The sequence below is a fragment of the Aquarana catesbeiana genome, linkage group LG02 (genome assembly GCF_042186555.1).
Source record: "Aquarana catesbeiana isolate 2022-GZ linkage group LG02, ASM4218655v1, whole genome shotgun sequence".
Taxonomy (NCBI): domain Eukaryota; kingdom Metazoa; phylum Chordata; class Amphibia; order Anura; family Ranidae; genus Aquarana; species Aquarana catesbeiana.
Genome location: NC_133325.1, coordinates 811,022,242 through 811,040,725, shown reverse-complemented (window position 1 = coordinate 811,040,725; position 18,484 = coordinate 811,022,242). Strand labels below are relative to the sequence as shown.

Sequence of the window (18,484 nt, the reverse complement as noted above, 5' to 3'; positions counted from 1 at the left end):
CCGTACTATCCCTCTCCGGGTATTTATAACTCTCCCGTACTATCCCTCTCCGGGTATTTATAACTCTCCCGTACTATCCCTCTCCGGGTATTTATAACCCTCCCGTACTATCCCTCTCTGGGTATTTATAACTCTCCCGTACTATCCCTCTCCGGGTATTTATAACTCTCCCGTACTATCGCTCTCCGGGTATTTATAACTCTCCCGTACTCTCCCTCTCCGGGTATTTATAACCCTCCCGTACTATCCCTCTCTGGGTATTTATAACTCTCCCGTACTATCCCTCTCCGGGTATTTATAACTCTCCCGTACTATCGCTCTCCGGGTATTTATAACTCTCCCGTACTCTCCCTCTCCGGGTATTTATAACTCTCCCGTACTCTCCCTCTCCGGGTATTTATAACCCTCCCGTACTATCCCTCTCCGGGTATTTATAAATCTCCCGTACTATCCCTCTCCGGGTATTTATAAATCTCCCGTACTATCCCTCTCCGGGTATTTATAACTCTCCCGTACTCTCCCTCTCTGGGTATTTATAACTCTCCCGTACTATTCCTCTCCGGGTATTTATAAATCTCCCGTACTATTCCTCTCCGGGTATTTATAACCCTCCCGTACTATCCCTCTCCGGGTATTATTATTATTATTCAGGATTTATATAGCGCCGACAGTTTATGCAGCGCTTATATTTATAACTCTCCCGTACTATCCCTCTCCGGGTATTTATAAATCTCCCGTACTATCCCTCTCCGGGTGGAAGCCCCATTCATGGAGGTTGGGGGGGGGGTGGAAGCCCCATTCATGGAGGTTGGGGGGGGGGGTGGAAGCCCCATTCATGGAGGTTGGGGGGGGGGTGGAAGCCCCATTCATGGAGGTTGGGGGGGGGGGTGGAAGCCCCATTCATGGAGGTTGGGGGGGTGGAAGCCCCATTCATGGAGGTTGGGGGGGTGGAAGCCCCATTCATGGAGGTTGGGGGGGGGTGGAAGCCCCATTCATGAAGGTGGGGGGCGGAAGGCTCAATGATGGAGATGGACCTCCTCAATATTAGGTGGGTGGTCATAACGTTATGGCTGATAAGTGTATAAAACTCCGGTACCGGTATTATTTGTCTCTGGGCATACATTTCCACTGCCATTTCTGGGTGACGTAACACTCACTGGGAGAGGAACATTCTGGGAGGGGCAGATAATTACCCCCGAATTAGTTTACATTTTCTCAGCGAGTTCACAGGATGGGATTAGAAGATCTGAAGGAGCAGGTTAATCCGACATGAGAAGGAGGAGGAGGAGGGGAGAGCCCCCCAGTATCTAGGTTAAGACATCGATGAACATTACAAAGAGCTGAATTACTCTGAGTCTTCTCCACAATTTAACCGCAATTCACCTTTCACCTCCGGAGGAAAGCCACTGACACCAAGAGGGTGAAAGGTGACGCACCCAACCATCCTCATCATCTCATCATTATCCATGCCGACACACAACCATCATCGTTTCATCCATTATCCGTGTCCTGACACAGGAGAAGGACCCTCCTACCCAGTATTTACACAGGGGTTACCACCCTAACAGAGGAGAATAAAAACATGGCAGAGAGACCACCTCCCACAGAGGTGACTAAACCCCAAAACAACAGAGAGACCTCCTCCCTAATACTACAGGGGGAGAATAAACCCCAACATGGCAGAGAGATCAAGAGATCCCCCACCAATACTATAGAAGAGACTAAAACCCACCACAGCAGAGAGAACTCCTCCCCAATACTAAAAACCAGAGTAAACCCCAACATTGTAGAGAGACCTCCTTCCTAATACTACAGAGGTGACTAAACCCCAACACAGCAGAGAGATCAAGAGACCCCCCCCCAATACTACAGAAGCGACTAAAATCTGCCACGGCAGAGAGACCATCTCTCCAATACTACAGACCAGAGTACACCCCAACATTATAGAGAGACCCCGCCCCCCCCAATACCACAGGAGGAGACTAAACACAACTTGGCAAAGAAACCTTCCTTTCCCCAATACTACAGACGGGACTAAACCCCAAGAGGTGGGAGAAAGAGCCATGGCTTCCTAGTGCTACAGATAGCTTAATACCTCGACACCAGAGTAAAACACCTTTCCAGATGCAGTCAACAGACCTGAAAAGGTCTCTCCTACCCGACTGTGCTCATTTGCAGTCCATACCTGTGACAGTGCCGGATAATATCAGATACAGGACATGCTCCCGTGTCTGGTGTATGACCATCCAAATCGGACTGTCTACAGAAAAGGATGGATTACTTTGGATATCTATGTACCAAAGATGTTTTATTACAATCCAAGGGCTGAATAGAGAAATCTAAATGGATTCCTGGCCAACGTGTGGAGGGGGGGGGGGGCCACGGCCCAGCGCCGGCCAACGCGTGTGGGGGGGGGGGGGGGGGGCAACACCGGCCAACATGGGGGGCTGGCAATGCTTGGGGGGGGGGGGGGGGGCAGCGCCGGCCAACGCATAGAAGGGGGTGGCCCCCTGGCCCAGCACCAGCCAACGTGAGGGCGGCAGATCAAACTGGAGACCACCATAACAGGAGCGTTATATCGAATGGGAACACAATATACATATTCTACCAACTCCACTCACAAAGATCCAGAGACATTTCCAAAAAATAAAGATAAAAATTCTGCCCCTCTTCCATTATCCTCCCTTTTAAGACTCGCCAGTGGTGGTGAGCCATATTCCACAACAGCATGTCTACACAGGAAGTTGTGAAGGACACCACCTTGGCCATCTTCAGTCCCATTACAAGGGAAAAAAAACTGTGTTCAGGGTGTTGTGTAGCAAACAAAGTTGTCAGCCAGCAGTGGAAAACCCCTTTTCACAACAGCAGTTATGCGCCCCTCCCCCATCACCAGTGCTCCAAGATCTCATATACTGGTTTCCAGCCCTGACCTTCCACTTATCCCATAAACATCTCATTCAGTCAAGTGCTAAGTAAACAACCCCCAGCAACCAATTAGAATCTGCCGAAAATCGGAACCAGACGGGAGGGATCACCACTAACTTTGAAGAGCTTATAAACATGAAGAGAAGATATACATTTTTTTATTTTTGGAAATGAGTAGGAGGTGCTATGAACCCCTTACTCATTCACATTGTCACATTGGGAAGGGGGGGCGCAGGGGTTGGAGCAGTATCTTAGGGGTCCCCCTTTTTCTTAAAGCATTCCAATAAGCCCCCCTTAACCACAGACCCCCCCCAGCCCCTGTGCCAGGGTTATGGGTAGGAGGCTCATGGCCTCAGCAACACAAGAACAAGATGATTAGCCACGGAGGTCTCCCATGGGAAGGTAGTTATGTTGAGGGGGTGTGGCTTGGCACAGGTTAAGAAGGAGTGGCCACACACTTGTTCCCCTACAGGCTGTATGTTTGGATAAGGGACTGGTGTAAATTATTGGGGAAACCCTGAGCCTAGAAACATCTATAGCGGACCCCCATGTAGAATTAGGGTCAGGTATAGATGAAGGGAATTCCTGGTCATACAGGGAACTGTCCGGTGATTTAAACAGCAGTTTTGCTTTGTAGAGGTCTGGGTAGATGCAGTAGGGTGTAGAAACCATACAGAGGTGTCACTTCAGAGGCCAAGTCAACCCCCCCCCCCACCCCCAAGGCATGGGATGGGATTTAGGGGGGGTTCTGCTTTTTTAAATGTTGTCCTAAAAAGCAATTTTTAAAATCCTGCTCCCATCAATACTGAACATTAGACGAGAAAATGGACATTATTGGTGAACATTATTGGTGAACATTATTGGTGAACATTATTGGTGAACATTATTGGTGAACATTATTGGTGAACATTATTGGTGAACATTCGACTCTGATTTCAATGGGGTTCAGATTTGGCACCCAAACTTCAGGAACGTTCCCCGAACCTGCCATCAGCCAAACACATTCCACGCATCCCATTCTACAACCATGTGCCCAACATCCCCACATCTCATACCTTTTGATACCATTGTTGTAGATCACATGTGGGGGGGGGGGGGGGGGGGGTGCTGGATACATTGTTGTAGAACTGGGGGATATCATTGATATACATCACCTTGAAAAAGTATTCATACCCCTTGAAATTCCCCACATTTTGTCATGTTACAACCAAAAAATGTTAATGTATTTTATTGGGATTTTATGTGTGATCTACAATGCCTTCAAAAAGTATTCATACCCCTTGAAATGTTCCACATCTTGTCATGTTACAACCAAAAACAGAAATGTATTTTATTGGATTTTATGTGATAGACCAACACAAAGTGGCACATAATTGTGAAGTGGAAGGAAAATGATAAATGATACAAATAAATATGTGAAAAGTGTGGGGGAGGGGCATTTGTATGGCGCCCCCCGGAGTCAATACTTTGTAGAACCCCCTTTGTCTACAAGTCTTTTTGGGGATGTCTCTACCAGCTTTGCACATCTAGAGAGGACATTTCTGCCCATTCTTCTTTGTAAAATATCTCAAGCTCTGTCAGATTGGATGGAGAGCGTCTGTGAACAGCAATTTTCAAGTCTTGCCACAGATTCTCAATGTGATTTAAGTCTGGACTGTGACTGGGCCATTCTAACACATGAATATGCTTTGATCTAAACCAGGGGTCTCATACTGGTGGCCCTCCAGCTGTTGAGAAACTACAAGTCCCATCATGCCTCTGCCTGTGGAGACATGCTTGTAACTGTCAGCCTTGCAATGTCTCATGGGACTTGTAGTTTCGCAACAGCTGGAGGGCCGCCAGTTTGAGACCCCTGATCCATTGTAGCTCTGGCTGGATGTTTCGGGTCGTTGTCCTGCTGGAAGGTGAACCTCCGCCCCAGTCTCAAGTCTTTGTAGACTCCAACAGGTTTTCTTCTAAGATTGTCCTGTATTTGTCTCCATCCATCTTCCCATCAACTCTGACCAGCTTCCCTGTCCCTGCTGAAGAAAACCATCCCCACCACATGATGCTGCCACCACCATGTTTCACGGTGGGGATGGTGTGTTCAGGGTGATGTGTAAGTGTTAGTTTTCCCCACACATAGCGTTTTGCTTTTAGGCCCAAAAGTTCGATTTTGGTCTTATCTGACCAGAGCACCTTCTTCCACATGTTTGCTGTGTCCTCCACATGGCTTCTCACAAACTACAAACAGGACTTCTTATGACTTTCTTTCACCAATGTCTTTCTTCTTGTCACTCTTCCATAAAGGGCAGATTTGTGGAGAACACGACTAATAGTTGTCCTGTGGACAGATTCTCCCACCTGAGCTGTGGATCTCTGCAGCTCCTCCAGAGTTACCATGGACCTCTTGGCTCTTCTCTGATGAATGTTCTCCTTGCCCGGCCGGTCAGTTTAGGTGGACGGCCATGTCTTGGTAGGTTTGCAGTTGTGCCATACTCTTTCCATTTTCGATGATGGATTGAACAGAGCTCCGTGAGATGTTCAAAGCTTGGGAGATTTTTATATAACCTAACCCTGCTTTATACTTCTCCACAACTTTATCCTGACCTGTCTGGTGTGTTCCTTGGCCTTCAAGGTTCTCTAACAAACCTCTGAGGGTTTCACAGAACAGCTGTATTTATACTGAGATTAAATGACACACAGGTGGACTCTATTTACTAATTAGGTGATTTCTGAAGACAATTGGTTCCTCTGGATTTTAGTTAGGGGTATCAGAGTAAAGGGGGCTGAATACAAATAACCCCCCCCCCCCACACACACTTTTCACATATTTATTTGTATCATTTATCATTTTCCTTCCACTTCACAATTATGAGCCACTTTGTGTTGGTCCATCACATAAAATCCCAATAAAATACACTTCTGTTTTTGGTTGTAACATGACAAGATGTGGAACATTTCAAGGGGTATGAATACTTTTTGAAGGCATTGTAGATCACACATGGAGGATGTTGGATACGTGGTTATAAAATAGGAGGGATATCATTGATGTAGAGATACTTTTGCTCTGATTGGCTCAATGTTGGCACACAGAATGGAGGGTGACTGGACAAGGGAAGGAATGCCATGCTCCTGTGACTTCTCAGTACTGGGCAGGGAAAGAACGGCTCACTCCAGAAGTCCTCCCCGGTCATTGATGGACCTCCAGAACTCTGCGGAGATTCGGGAGGAGTCTGGAAATCCATGGAATGAACTCGGATGCACTGCGAGGAATTCTACAAACACAGCAGGACTTTCCTTGGAGTCAGTGTAAAGTTTGTGTTCAGTTTGAGGAGGGGGAGGGGCAGACATGAGGAGGGGGGCCTTTGTGTCTGCAGCATGCTGTGGAAATCTGAGAGCCCCTCCCCCCACCGTGTAAAGACCCCCTAACAATGGAGGAATGTGTGACCCGACACCCCCACCGCAAGTATATTGTTCAACTAAATGTAATCCCATCATCTTCCTCCTATACTGACCTCATAAATGGACTACTCTCTGCATCCCATCACTGGGAGACCCCCTATATGTACCTACTACTCCCTGCATCCCATCACTGGGAGACCCCCTACATGTACCTACTACTCCCTGCATCCCATCACTGGGAGACCCCCTACATGTACCTACTACTCCCTGCATCCCATCACTGGGAGACCCCCTACATGTACCTACTACTCCCTGCATCCCATCACCGGGAGACCCCCACATGTACCTACTACTCCCTGCATCCCATCACCAGGAGACCCCCTACATGTACCTACTACTCCCTGCATCCCATCACCAGGAGACCCCCTACATGTACCTACTACTCCCTGCATCCTCTACATCCCATCACCGGGAGACCCCAACATGTACCTACTACTACTTGCATCCTCTACATCCCATCACCGGGAGACCCCCTACATGTACCTACTTACTCCCTGCATCCCATCACCGGGAGACCCCCACATATACAGTATGCAGGAGGTGGTAGACAAGGGGTACGGTCGCCCGGCTCACAATGCAGGTCTGGCTTCCCTTGTACTGCTCTCAGCTGCACCAAAAATTATCTCCAAAGTCAGACGGGAGTGTCCACATAAAAGAAGAGGATTATTTATTGTATGTAATACACAGGTTATTACACCTTCACAGGATTTATGAGGGACACTGACCCGGGTCACGCCTGTCTGTTAATGACAAAGAGTAAGAACGGCCCCCGGGGGCAGACGGGACTCCAGACATCCGGGACAGAGACATCGAAACTTCACTAATTGTTCAGTGTGACGCACACACACCTGTCCCGACTTGTCGCTTCGAGAGCTGACACTCCACAGGTCCATGGGTCTCATCAGATGACCTGGACAGCACAAGTCTATGGGTCTTGTCTCATGGCTACATTGCATGGTCACCACAGGTCCATGGGTCTCATCAGATGACCTGGTCAGCACAAGTCTATGCAATGTAGCCATGAGACAAGACCCGTAGACTTGTGCTGGCCAGGTCATCTGATGAGACCCATGGACCTGTGGTGACTATGCAATGTAGCCATGAGACAAGACCCATAGTCACCACAGGTCCATGGGTCTCATTAGATGACCTGGTCAGCACAAGTCTATGGGTCTTGTCTCATGGCTACATTGCATAGTCACCACAGGTCCATGGGTCTCATCAGATGACGTGGTCAGCACAAGTCTATGGGTCTTGTCTCATGGCTACATTGCATAGACTTGTGCTGACCAGGTCATCTGATGAGACCCATGGACCTGTGGTGACTATGCAATGTAGCCATGAGACAAGACCCATAGACTTGTGCTGACCAGGTCATCTGATGAGACCCATGGACCTGTGGTGACTATGCAATGTAGCCATGAGACAAGACCCATAGACTTGTGCTGACCAGGTCATCTGATGAGACCCATGGACCTGTGGTGACTATGCAATGTCGCCATGAGACAAGACCCATAGACTTGTGCTGACCAGGTCATCTAATGAGACCCATGGACCTGTGGTGACTATGCAATGTAGCCATGAGACAAGACCCATAGTCACCACAGGTCCATGGGTCTCATCATATGACCTGGTCAGCACAAGTCTATGGGTCTTGTCTCATGGCTACATTGCATAGTCACCACAGGTCTAAGGGTATTGTCCCATGGTTACCTGATCACCAGAGGTCTATAGATATACAATCACCACAGGTCTATGGGTCTTGTCCCCTGTTCACCACAAGTCTGTGGGTATCATCACATGGCTACACTTCATGGACACCACAGTCCTACAAGTATTGCTCCATGGTCACCGCGGTTTTATGGGTACAGGTCACCACAGGTCTATAAGATATATGTAACCTGGTCATCACAGTTCTAGAAGGATCATCACCAGGTCACCATAGATCTATAGGCATCATTACTTGGTCACCACAGGTTTATAGGTGTCATTACAGGTCTATCAGTATCATCACAGGTCTATACAATGTCTATACAAGGTCTATACAGTGGTCGATAGATTTGTTGGAATCCTTCATGCCTCATTCATCCTGAAAAGTGATGAAATGAAAAACACTTGTAGACCCGTGTGAGGGTAAAGCAACACAAGTGCTAAAATAAGATACACGATTGTTTATTCTACAAAGATGTTGTAAAACAGCCCAGACAGATGTGTTGGTAATTCTAGAAAAGATTATAAATATTGGATCATAGTGAACATCGATCAGAGGAAGCAAAGGAGAGCGAGGAGAAGATTGTACACCAGCTTGCCAAAGATAAAAGCTAGAAAGTAAATAATATTAAGAAGTTTAAAAGGTCCATGGAGTATAGCCAACCTCCCTGGACATGGCTGCAGGAGAAGGAAAAAAAAAAAAAAAAAAATCAACCCCCAGAATGAACAGAAGGATCAAGAAAATTGTATTTAAAAAAAGCGAAGGAAAACTTCCAAGAGATAGAAGATTACTGCCAAAGTCAAGGTACATTGATGCCTGATCATCTGTTGCTTTTTGATGGACCTCCAACACCACCAAAGGGGGAGAAGACCCTCAAAGGACGCCACCAAAGGGGGGAGAAGACCCTCAAAGGACGCCACCAAAGGGGGGAGAAGACCCTCAAAGGACGCCACCAAAGGGGGGAGAAGACCCTCAAAGGACGCCACCAAAAGGGGGAGAAGACCCTCAAAGGACGCCACCAAAAGGGGGAGAAGACCCTCAAAGGACGCCACCAAAAGGGGGAGAAGACCCTCAAAGGACGCCACCAAAAGGGGGAGAAGACCCTCAAAGGACGCCACCAAAGGGGGAGAAGACTCTCAAAGGACGCCACAGATAAAAGTTCAAACTGGAATTTGCCAACATGTTATATTACTGCTGGGAAAACATCATTTAGATTAGGCTTTTTGACAAGTCACATCCGACAAAACAATGAAGCTTTCAGAGAACGCGGTACCTACTGTGAAACATGGTGGAGGCTCAGCTATGTTCTGGGGCCGCTTTGCGGTGTTAAAGCCAACCCAAAACCTTCAGACCATCAAGGGATTCTGGAGCAGGACCTTGCTGCCCAGTGCCAGAAAACTCCTCAGTTGCAGGTCATGGGTCCTCCAACAAGATAATGGCCAAAAACACTGAGCTACAAGCACCCGAAAGTGGCCATGAAACTACAGGACTATTCTGAAGTGGTCTTCTATGGGCCCTGGCCTGAGTCCGATCCTCCCCCCATCATTCACCCTTCCAACCTGAGACAGCTGAAGGAGCTTGCTGAGGAACCTTCAGATCTCCCTCCCCCTAGGTTATGGAGATGAGGAGGAGGTATTCTGTGGTCCTTCCTGTGCTGTGTGTATGGAGGAGCAGCGTTGTCACAGAGAAAAGGACCACAGAATTCCTCCTCCATACACACAGTACAGTGAGTGTTGTCAGCCTAGGACAGGAAGTGTGTTATTGGCAGGATCACCGGGTGAAAGGAAAAAGGAAGAGATAATTAAATCATTAAGGTCTGATATTCTAGGATATGGAGTATTCCTGATCTCAGGATTGGATACATTGTAGAAAAACGAGGAGCAAACTCAGCCAGATATCTCCTCCGAGCTTTGTGACCACCTGGAAGTCCAACATTCTATCGGCATCAGAGATCTGTACACGACCCCTAGTGACCCCGAACATTGACAGGCCTATAGAGTGCAAGCTCTTGTGACCCCCAACATCGACAGGGCTATAGAGTGCAAGCTCTTGTGACCAGTGACCCCCAACATCGACAGGGCTATAGAATGCAAGCTCTTGTGACCAGTGACCCCCAACATTGACAGGGCTATAGAGTGCGAGCTCTTGTGACCAGTGACCCCCAACATTGACCGGGCTATAGAGTGCAAGCTCTTGTGACCAGTGACCCCCAACATTGACCGGGCTATAGAGTGCAAGCTCTTGTGACCCCCAACATTGACAGGGCTATAGAATGCAAGCTCTTGTGACCAGTGACCCCCAACATTGACAGGGCTATAGAGTGCGAGCTCTTGTGACCAGTGACCCCCAACATTGACAGGGCTATAGAATGCAAGCTCTTGTGACCCCCAACATTGACAGGGCTATAGAATGCAAGCTCTTGTGACCAGTGACCCCCAACATTGACAGGGCTATAGAGTGCGAGCTCTTGTGACCAGTGACCCCCAACATTGACCGGGCTATAGAGTGCAAGCTCTTGTGACCAGTGACCCCCAACATTGACAGGGCTATAGAGTGCAAGCTCTTGTGACCCCCAACATTGACAGGGCTATAGAGTGTGAGCTCTTGTGACCAGTGACCCCAGGCAGATCAGACGTTGGGATCAGGTCACAGACACGGATCACTTTCATCCAATGTGATAATTAGAGATAATGTCGGGCGGATCTGTGACCAATGATGACTGAGCGTGGGAAAATCTCAATCTACCATGTAGGCCCCTCCCCCTCCCATATACATATTATAGATACAATGTATACATGATATATATTACACTGTATGGGGATCCATAGACTCCTCCATATACCGGGGGGGGGGGGGAGAGGTCACACCCCCATTATTCGGGGACACCGCTCCCCCAGACTCTTAACGTGACATCCCTGTTATTTGGGGTCACCACTCTTTTCTACCACACGACACAATCATTATCCAGTGATACCGCTCCCCCCGACCCCCTCAATGTGACACCACTCCCCCCCGACCCCCTCAATGTGACACCGCTCCCCCCCGACCCCCTCAATGTGACACCGCTCCCCCCCCCGACCCCCTCAATGTGACACCGCTCCCCCCCCGACCCCCTCAATGTGACACCGCTCCCCCCCGACCCCCTCAACGTGACACCGCTCCCCCCCGACCCCCTCAACGTGACACCGCTCCCCCCCGACCCCCTCAACGTGACACCGCTCCCCCCCCCCGACCCCCTCAACGTGACACCGCTCCCCCCCCCCGACCCCCTCAACGTGATACCGCTCCCCCCCCGACCCCCTCAACGTGACACCGCTCCCCCCCCGACCCCCTCAACGTGACACCGCTCCCCCCCCGACCCCCTCAACGTGACACCGCTCCCCCCCCGACCCCCTCAACGTGACACCGCTCCCCCCGACCCCCTCAATGTTTCATGTGACACCGCTCCCCCCGACCCCCTCAATGTGACACCGCTCCCCCCGACCCCCTCAACGTGACACCGCTCCCCCCGACCCCCTCAATGTTTCATGTGACACCGCTCCCCCCGACCCCCTCAATGTGACACCGCTCCCCCCGACCCCCTCAACGTGACACCGCTCCCCCCGACCCCCTCAATGTTTCATGTGACACCGCTCCCCCCGACCCCCTCAATGTGACACCGCTCCCCCCGACCCCCTCAATGTGACACCGCTCCCCCCCGACCCCCTCAATGTGACACCGCTCCCCCCGACCCCCTCAATGTGACACCGCTCCCCCCGACCCCCTCAATGTGACACCGCTCCCCCCGACCCCCTCAACACGACACCGCTCCCCCTGACCCCTCAATGTGACACCCCCATTATCCGGTGACACCGCTCCCCCTGACCCCTCAATGTGACACCCCCATTATCCGGTGACACCGCTCCCCCTGGTCTGGGTACATTTCTCCTTCCTCCGCCATACAAGGAAATCGGAGAAACTTTCCTCCAGCAGATGATTAATCCTGAAACCAGCCAGAACCCGATCCAACCCCTCCCCCCCACCACCACCGGGAGAATGTATGAGTCCCTAGAAGAGGCACACTGGGTAGTAAGGAGGAGGGGGGGCAGTTGGCACACTGGGTAGTAAGAAGGGGGGAGTTGGCACACTGGGTAAGGAGGAGGTGGGGGCAGTTGGCACACTGGGTAGTAAGGAGGGGGGTTGGCACACTGGGTAGTAAGGAGGAAGGGGGCAGTTGGCACACTGGGTAGTAAGGAGGAAGGGGGGGGCAGTTGGCACACTGGGTAGTAAGGAGGAGGGGGGGCAGTTGGCACACTGGGTAGTAAGGAGGAGGGGGGCAGTTGGCACACTGGGTAGTAAGGGAGGGCAGTTGGCACACTGGGTAGTAAGAAGGGGGGGAGTTGGCACACTGGGTAAGGAGGAGGTGGGGGCAGTTGGCACACTGGGTAGTAAAGAGGGGGGGCAGTTGGCACACTGGGTAGTAAAGAGGGGGGGTGGCACACTGGGTAGTAAGGAGGAAGGTGGTTGGCACACTGGGTAGTAAGGAGGAAGGGGGCAGTTGGCACACTGGGTAGTAAGGAGGAAGGGGGCAGTTGGCACACTGGGTAGTAAGGAGGAAGGGGGCAGTTGGCACACTGGGTAGTAAGGAGGAAGGGGGCAGTTGGCACACTGGGTAGTAAGGAGGAGGGGGGCAGTTGGCACACTGGGTAGTAAGGAGGAGGGGGGCAGTTGGCACACTGGGTAGTAAGGAGGAAGGGGGCAGTTGGCACACTGGGTAGTAAGGGGGCAGTTGGCACACTGGGTAGTAAGGGGGGCAGTTGGCACACTGGGTAGTAAGGGGGGCAGTTGGCACACTGGGTAGTAAGGAGGAGAGGGGCAGTTGGAACACTGGGTAGTAAGGAGGAGAGGGGCAGTTGGAACACTGGGTAGTAAGAAGGGAGGAGGGGGGAGTTGGCACATTGGGTAGTAAGAAGGGGGGAGTTGGCACACTGGGTAGTAAGAAGGGGGGAGTTGGCACACTGGGTAAGAAGTGGAGGTGGGGAAACTGGGTAGTAAGAAAGGGGGGAGTTGGCACACTTGGTAGTAAGGGGGGGGGAGTTGGCACACTGGGTAGTAAGAAAGGGGGGGGAGTTGGCACACTGAGTAGTAAGAAGGGGGGGAGTTGGCAATGAGTAGTAAGAAGGGGGGGAGTTGGCACACTGAGTAGTAAGGAGGAGGGGGGCAGTTGGCACACTGGGTAGTAAGGAGGAGGGGGGCAGTTGGCACACTGGGTAGTAAGGAGGAGGGGGGGCAGTTGGCACACTGGGTAGTAAGGAGGAGGGGGGCAGTTGGCACACTGGGTAGTAAGGAGGAGGGGGGGCAGTTGGCACACTGGGTAGTAAGGAGGAAGGGGGGCAGTTGGCACACTGGGTAGTAAGGAGGGAGGAGGGGGGAGTTGGCACATTGGGTAGTAAGAAGGGGGGAGTTGGCACAGTGGGTAGTAAGAAGTGGAGGTGGGGAAACTGGGTAGTAAGAAGGGGGAGTTGGCACACTGGGTAGTAAGAAGGGGGGGGGAGTTGGCACACTGAGTTGTAAGAAGGGAGGGGAAGTTGGCACACTTGGTAGTAAGGGGGGGGGGAGTTGGCACACTGGGTAGTAAGAAGGGGGGGGGGAGTTGGCACACTGGGTAGTAAGAAGGGGGGGAGTTGGCACACTGGGTAGTAAGAAGGGGGGGAGTTGGCACACTGGGTAGTAAGAAGGGGGGGAGTTGGCACACTGGGTAGTAAGAAGGGGGGGAGTTGGCACATTGGGTAGTAAGAAGGGGGGAGTTGGCACAGTGGGTAGTAAGAAGTGGAGGTGGGGAAACTGGGTAGTAAGAAGGGGAGTTGGCACACTGGGTAGTAAGAAGGGGGGGGGAGTTGGCACACTGGGTAGTAAGAAGGGGGGGGGGGAGTTGGCACACTGGGTAGTAAGAAGGGGGGGGGGGGGAGTTGGCACACTGGGTAGTAAGAAGGGGGGGGGGGGGGAGTTGGCACACTGGGTAGTAAGGAGGAAGGGGGGGCAGTTGGCACACTGGGTAGTAAGGAGGAAGGGGGGGCAGTTGGCACACTGGGTAGTAAGGAGGAGGGGGGGGCAGTTGGCACACTGGGTAGTAAGGAGGAGGGGGGGCAGTTGGCACACTGGGTAGTAAGGGAGGGCAGTTGGCACACTGGGTATTAAGAAGGGGGGGAGTTGGCACACTGGGTAAGGAGGAGGTGGGGGCAGTTGGCACACTGGGTAGTAAAGAGGGGGGGCAGTTGGCACACTGGGTAGTAAAGATTGGGGGTGGCACACTGGGTAGTAAGGAGGAAGGTGGTTGGCACACTGGGTAGTAAGGAGGAAGGGGGGCAGTTGGCACACTGGGTAGTAAGGAGGAAGGGGGCAGTTGGCACACTGGGTAGTAAGGGGGCAGTTGGCACACTGGGTAGTAAGGGGGCAGTTGGCACACTGGGTAGTAAGGAGGAGAGGGGCAGTTGGAACACTGGGTAGTAAGGAGGAGAGGGGCAGTTGGAACACTGGGTAGTAAGAAGGGAGGAGGGGGGAGTTGGCACATTGGGTAGTAAGAAGGGGGGAGTTGGCACACTGGGTAGTAAGAAGGGGGGAGTTGGCACAGTGGGTAGTAAGAAGTGGAGGTGGGGAAACTGGGTAGTAAGAAGGGGGGGAGTTGGCACACTTGGTAGTAAGGGGGGGGGGGGAGTTGGCACACTGGGTAGTAAGAAAGGGGGGGGGCAGTTGGCACACTGGGTAGTAAGGAGGAGGGGGGCAGTTGGCACACTGGGTAGTAAGGAGGAGGGGGGCAGTTGGCACACTGGGTAGTAAGGAGGAGGGGGGCAGTTGGCACACTGGGTAGTAAGGAGGAGGGGGGCAGTTGGCACACTGGGTAGTAAGGAGGGAGGAGGGGGGAGTTGACACATTGGGTAGTAAGAAGGGGGGAGTTGGCACAGTGGGTAGTAAGAAGTGGAGGTGGGGAAACTGGGTAGTAAGAAGGGGGGAGTTGGCACACTGGGTAGTAAGAAGGGGGGGGGGAGTTGGCACACTGAGTAGTAAGAAGGGAGGGGAAGTTGGCACACTTTGTAGTAAGGGGGGGGGGGGGGAGTTGGCACACTGGGTAGTAAGAAGGGGGGGGGGGAGTTGGCACACTGGGTAGTAAGAAGGGGGGGAGTTGGCACACTGGGTAGTAAGAAGGGGGGGAGTTGGCACACTGGGTAGTAAGAAGGGGGGGAGTTGGCACACTGGGTAGTAAGAAGGGGGGGAGTTGGCACACTGGGTAGTAAGAAGGGGGGGGGAGTTGGCACACTGGGTAGTAAGAAGGGGGGGAAGTTGGCACACTGGGTAGTACGAAGGGGGGGGGAGTTGAAACATTGGGTAGTAAGAAGGGGGGGGGAGTTGAAACATTGGGTAGTAAGAAGGGGGGGAAGTTGGCACACTGGGTAGTAAGAAGGGGGGGAAGTTGGCACACTGGGTAGTAAGAAGGGGGGGAAGTTGGCACACTGGGTAGTAAGAAGGGGGGGAAGTTGGCACACTGGGTAGTAAGAAGGGGGGGGAAGTTGGCACACTGGGTAGTAAGAAGGGGGGAAGTTGGCACACTGGGTAGTAAGAAGGGGGGGAAAGTTGGCACACTGGGTAGTAAGAAGGGGGGGAAGTTGGCACACTGGGTAGTAAGAAGGGGGGGAAGTTGGCACACTGGGTAGTAAGAAGGGGGGGAGTTGGCACACTGGGTAGTAAGAAGGGGGGGGGAGTTGACACACTGGGTAGTAAGAAGGGGAGGAGGGGGGAGTTGGCACATTGGGTAGTAAGAAGGGGGGAGTTGGCACACTGGGTAGTAAGAAGGGGGGGGGGGGAGTTGGCACACTGAGTAGTAAGAAGGGGGGAAGTTGGCACACTGAGTAGTAAGAAGGGGGGAAGTTGGCACACTGAGTAGTAAGAAGGGGGGAAGTTGGCACACTGAGTAGTAAGAAGGGGGGGAAGTTGGCACACTGAGTAGTAAGAAGGGGGGGAGTTGGCACACTGGATAGTAAGAAGGGGGGGGAGTTGGCACACTGGGTAGTAAGAAGGGGGGGAAGTTGGCACACTGGGTAGTAAGAAGGGGGGGAAGTTGGCACACTGGGTAGTAAGAAGGGGGGGAAGTTGGCACACTGGGTAGTAAGAAGGGGGGAAGTTAGCACACTGGGTAGTAAGAAGGGGGGGGGAGTTGGCACACTTGGTAGTAAGGGGGGGGGAGTTGGCACACTGGGTAGTAAGAAGGGGGGAGGGGGGAGTTGGCACACTGGGTAGTAAGAAGGGGGGAGGGGGGAGTTGGCACACTGGGTAGTAAGAAGGGGGGAAGTCGGCACACTGGGTAGTAAGAAGGGGGGAGGGGGGAGTTGGCACACTGGGTAGTAAGGGGGGGGGGGGAGGGGGGGAGTTGGCACACTGGGTAGTAAGGGGGGGGGGGGGGAAGTTGGCACACTGGGTAGTAAGAAGGGGGGGGAAATCAATCTCTGTTGTAAAAATCGATGGGGGGGGTCAGGGTAGTATTGGGGGGGGTCAGTGGAGGTAAGTATAGGGGGGTAAGTAGTATAATTCCTGTACAATAATATTATAGGGGGGGGTTAGGTAAGTACTTTTGGTGGTGACTGGGGGGAGGGGGGTATATGGGGGGGTAAATGGAGGGGGCGGGGCAGAGTAGTACTCATAGCGGTGATAACAAAGCCGATTGGTCGGAGGAGGGGGGGGGGTAAATCACAGTTCTAGTTCCCCCCCCTCGGTGATATGTAACGATGAAGATCACAGCCACGGATCCCGCTCTCCCCCTCCCCCCGGTCCCGCACTCACCGATCAGGGTCGGAGCGATGATCAGTAGCGGGCGGCAGTCCGGAGATCTCATGGTGACTGTCTGAGCTCCGCCCACCCGCCCCGCCTCATTCCCTGCACCCCGCCCCCCTAACCTGACGTCACCGCTCGGAGGGCGGAACTCTCACCTGTCCGGTCCCCGCCCCCTCTATCCGCTCACCTGAGATCACATTTCATTTCATTTCCTCCTCTACACGGCATGGGGGGAGGGGCTTCTGATTAAAGTCACCCAAACCACAAAATAATATATATATATATATACAGTGCCCTGCAAAAGTATTCACCCCCCTTGGATTTTTACCTATTTTATTACATTACAGCCTTTAGTTCAATGTTATTTAAATCTGAATTCTATGTGATGATCAGAGAACAATAATCTCAGTTGATGAAGTAAAATTAGAAAAATACATAAAACTATTTTCCAGAAATAAAAAACTGATAATTGTCATTTGTGTATGTATTCACCCCCCTTGTTATGAAGCCCCTCCCCCAATACTGACCACTCCCCCCCAATACTGGACACTCCCCCCAATACTGACCACTCCCCCCCTAATACCAGACACCCCCCCACCCCCAATACTGACCACTCCCCCCTAATACCGGACACTCCCCCACCCCCAATACTGACCACTCCCCCCTAATACCAGACACCCCCCCCACCCCAATACTGACCACTCCCCCAATACTGGACACTCCCCCACCCCCAATACTGACCACTCCCCCCCAATACCAGACACTCCCCCACCCCCAATACTGACCACTCCCCCCCAATACTGGACACTCCCCCACCCCCAATACTGACCACTCCCCCCCAATACTGGACACTCCCCCACCCCCAATACTGACCACTCCCCCTAATACCGGACACTCCCCCACCCCCAATACTGACCACTCCCCCCTAATACCAGACACTCCCCCTCCCCCAATACTGACCACTCCCCCCTAATACCAGACACTCCCCCACCCCAATACTGACCACTCCCCCCTAATACCAGACACTCCCCCACCCCCAATACTGACCACTCCCCCCTAATACCAGACACTCCCCACCCCCAATACTGACCACTCCCCCCTAATACCAGACACTCCCCCACCCCAATACTGACCACTCCCCCCTAATACCAGACACTCCCCCACCCCCAATACTGACCACTCCCCCCTAATACCAGACACTCCCCCACCCCCAATACTGACCACTCCCCCCTAATACCAGACACTCCCCACCCCCCAATACTGACCACTCCGCCCCTAATACCGGGCACCCCCCCACCCCCAATACTGACCACTCCCCCCCTAATACCAGACACCCCCCCACCCCCAATACTGACCACTCCCCCACCCCCAATACTGACCACTCCCCCCCTAATACCAGACACCCCCCCACCCCAATACTGACCACTCCCCCCTAATACCAGACACCCCCCCACCCCCAATACTGACCCTCCCCCCTAATACCAGACACTCCCCACCCCCAATACTGACCACGTCCCCCCTAATACCAGACACTCCCCCACCCCCAATACTGACCACTCCCCCCGTAATACCATACACTCCCCCACCCCCAATACTGACACA

The 18,484-nt window shown here is 52.5% G+C and overlaps 1 protein-coding gene across 1 annotated transcript in view; it reads right to left on the bottom strand.

Annotated features, from left to right (window-relative positions):
* PTGFRN (prostaglandin F2 receptor inhibitor) overlaps positions 1–16,985 on the bottom strand; it is a 64,844-nt gene extending 47,859 nt beyond the window's left edge. The window contains exon 1 of the mRNA XM_073617593.1: positions 16,892–16,985. Within this exon, the coding sequence (XP_073473694.1) occupies positions 16,892–16,943 (52 nt within the window). The 5' untranslated portion in view covers positions 16,944–16,985. The remainder of the gene's footprint in view (positions 1–16,891) is intronic.
* Between the last annotated feature and the right edge of the window lie 1,499 nt (positions 16,986–18,484).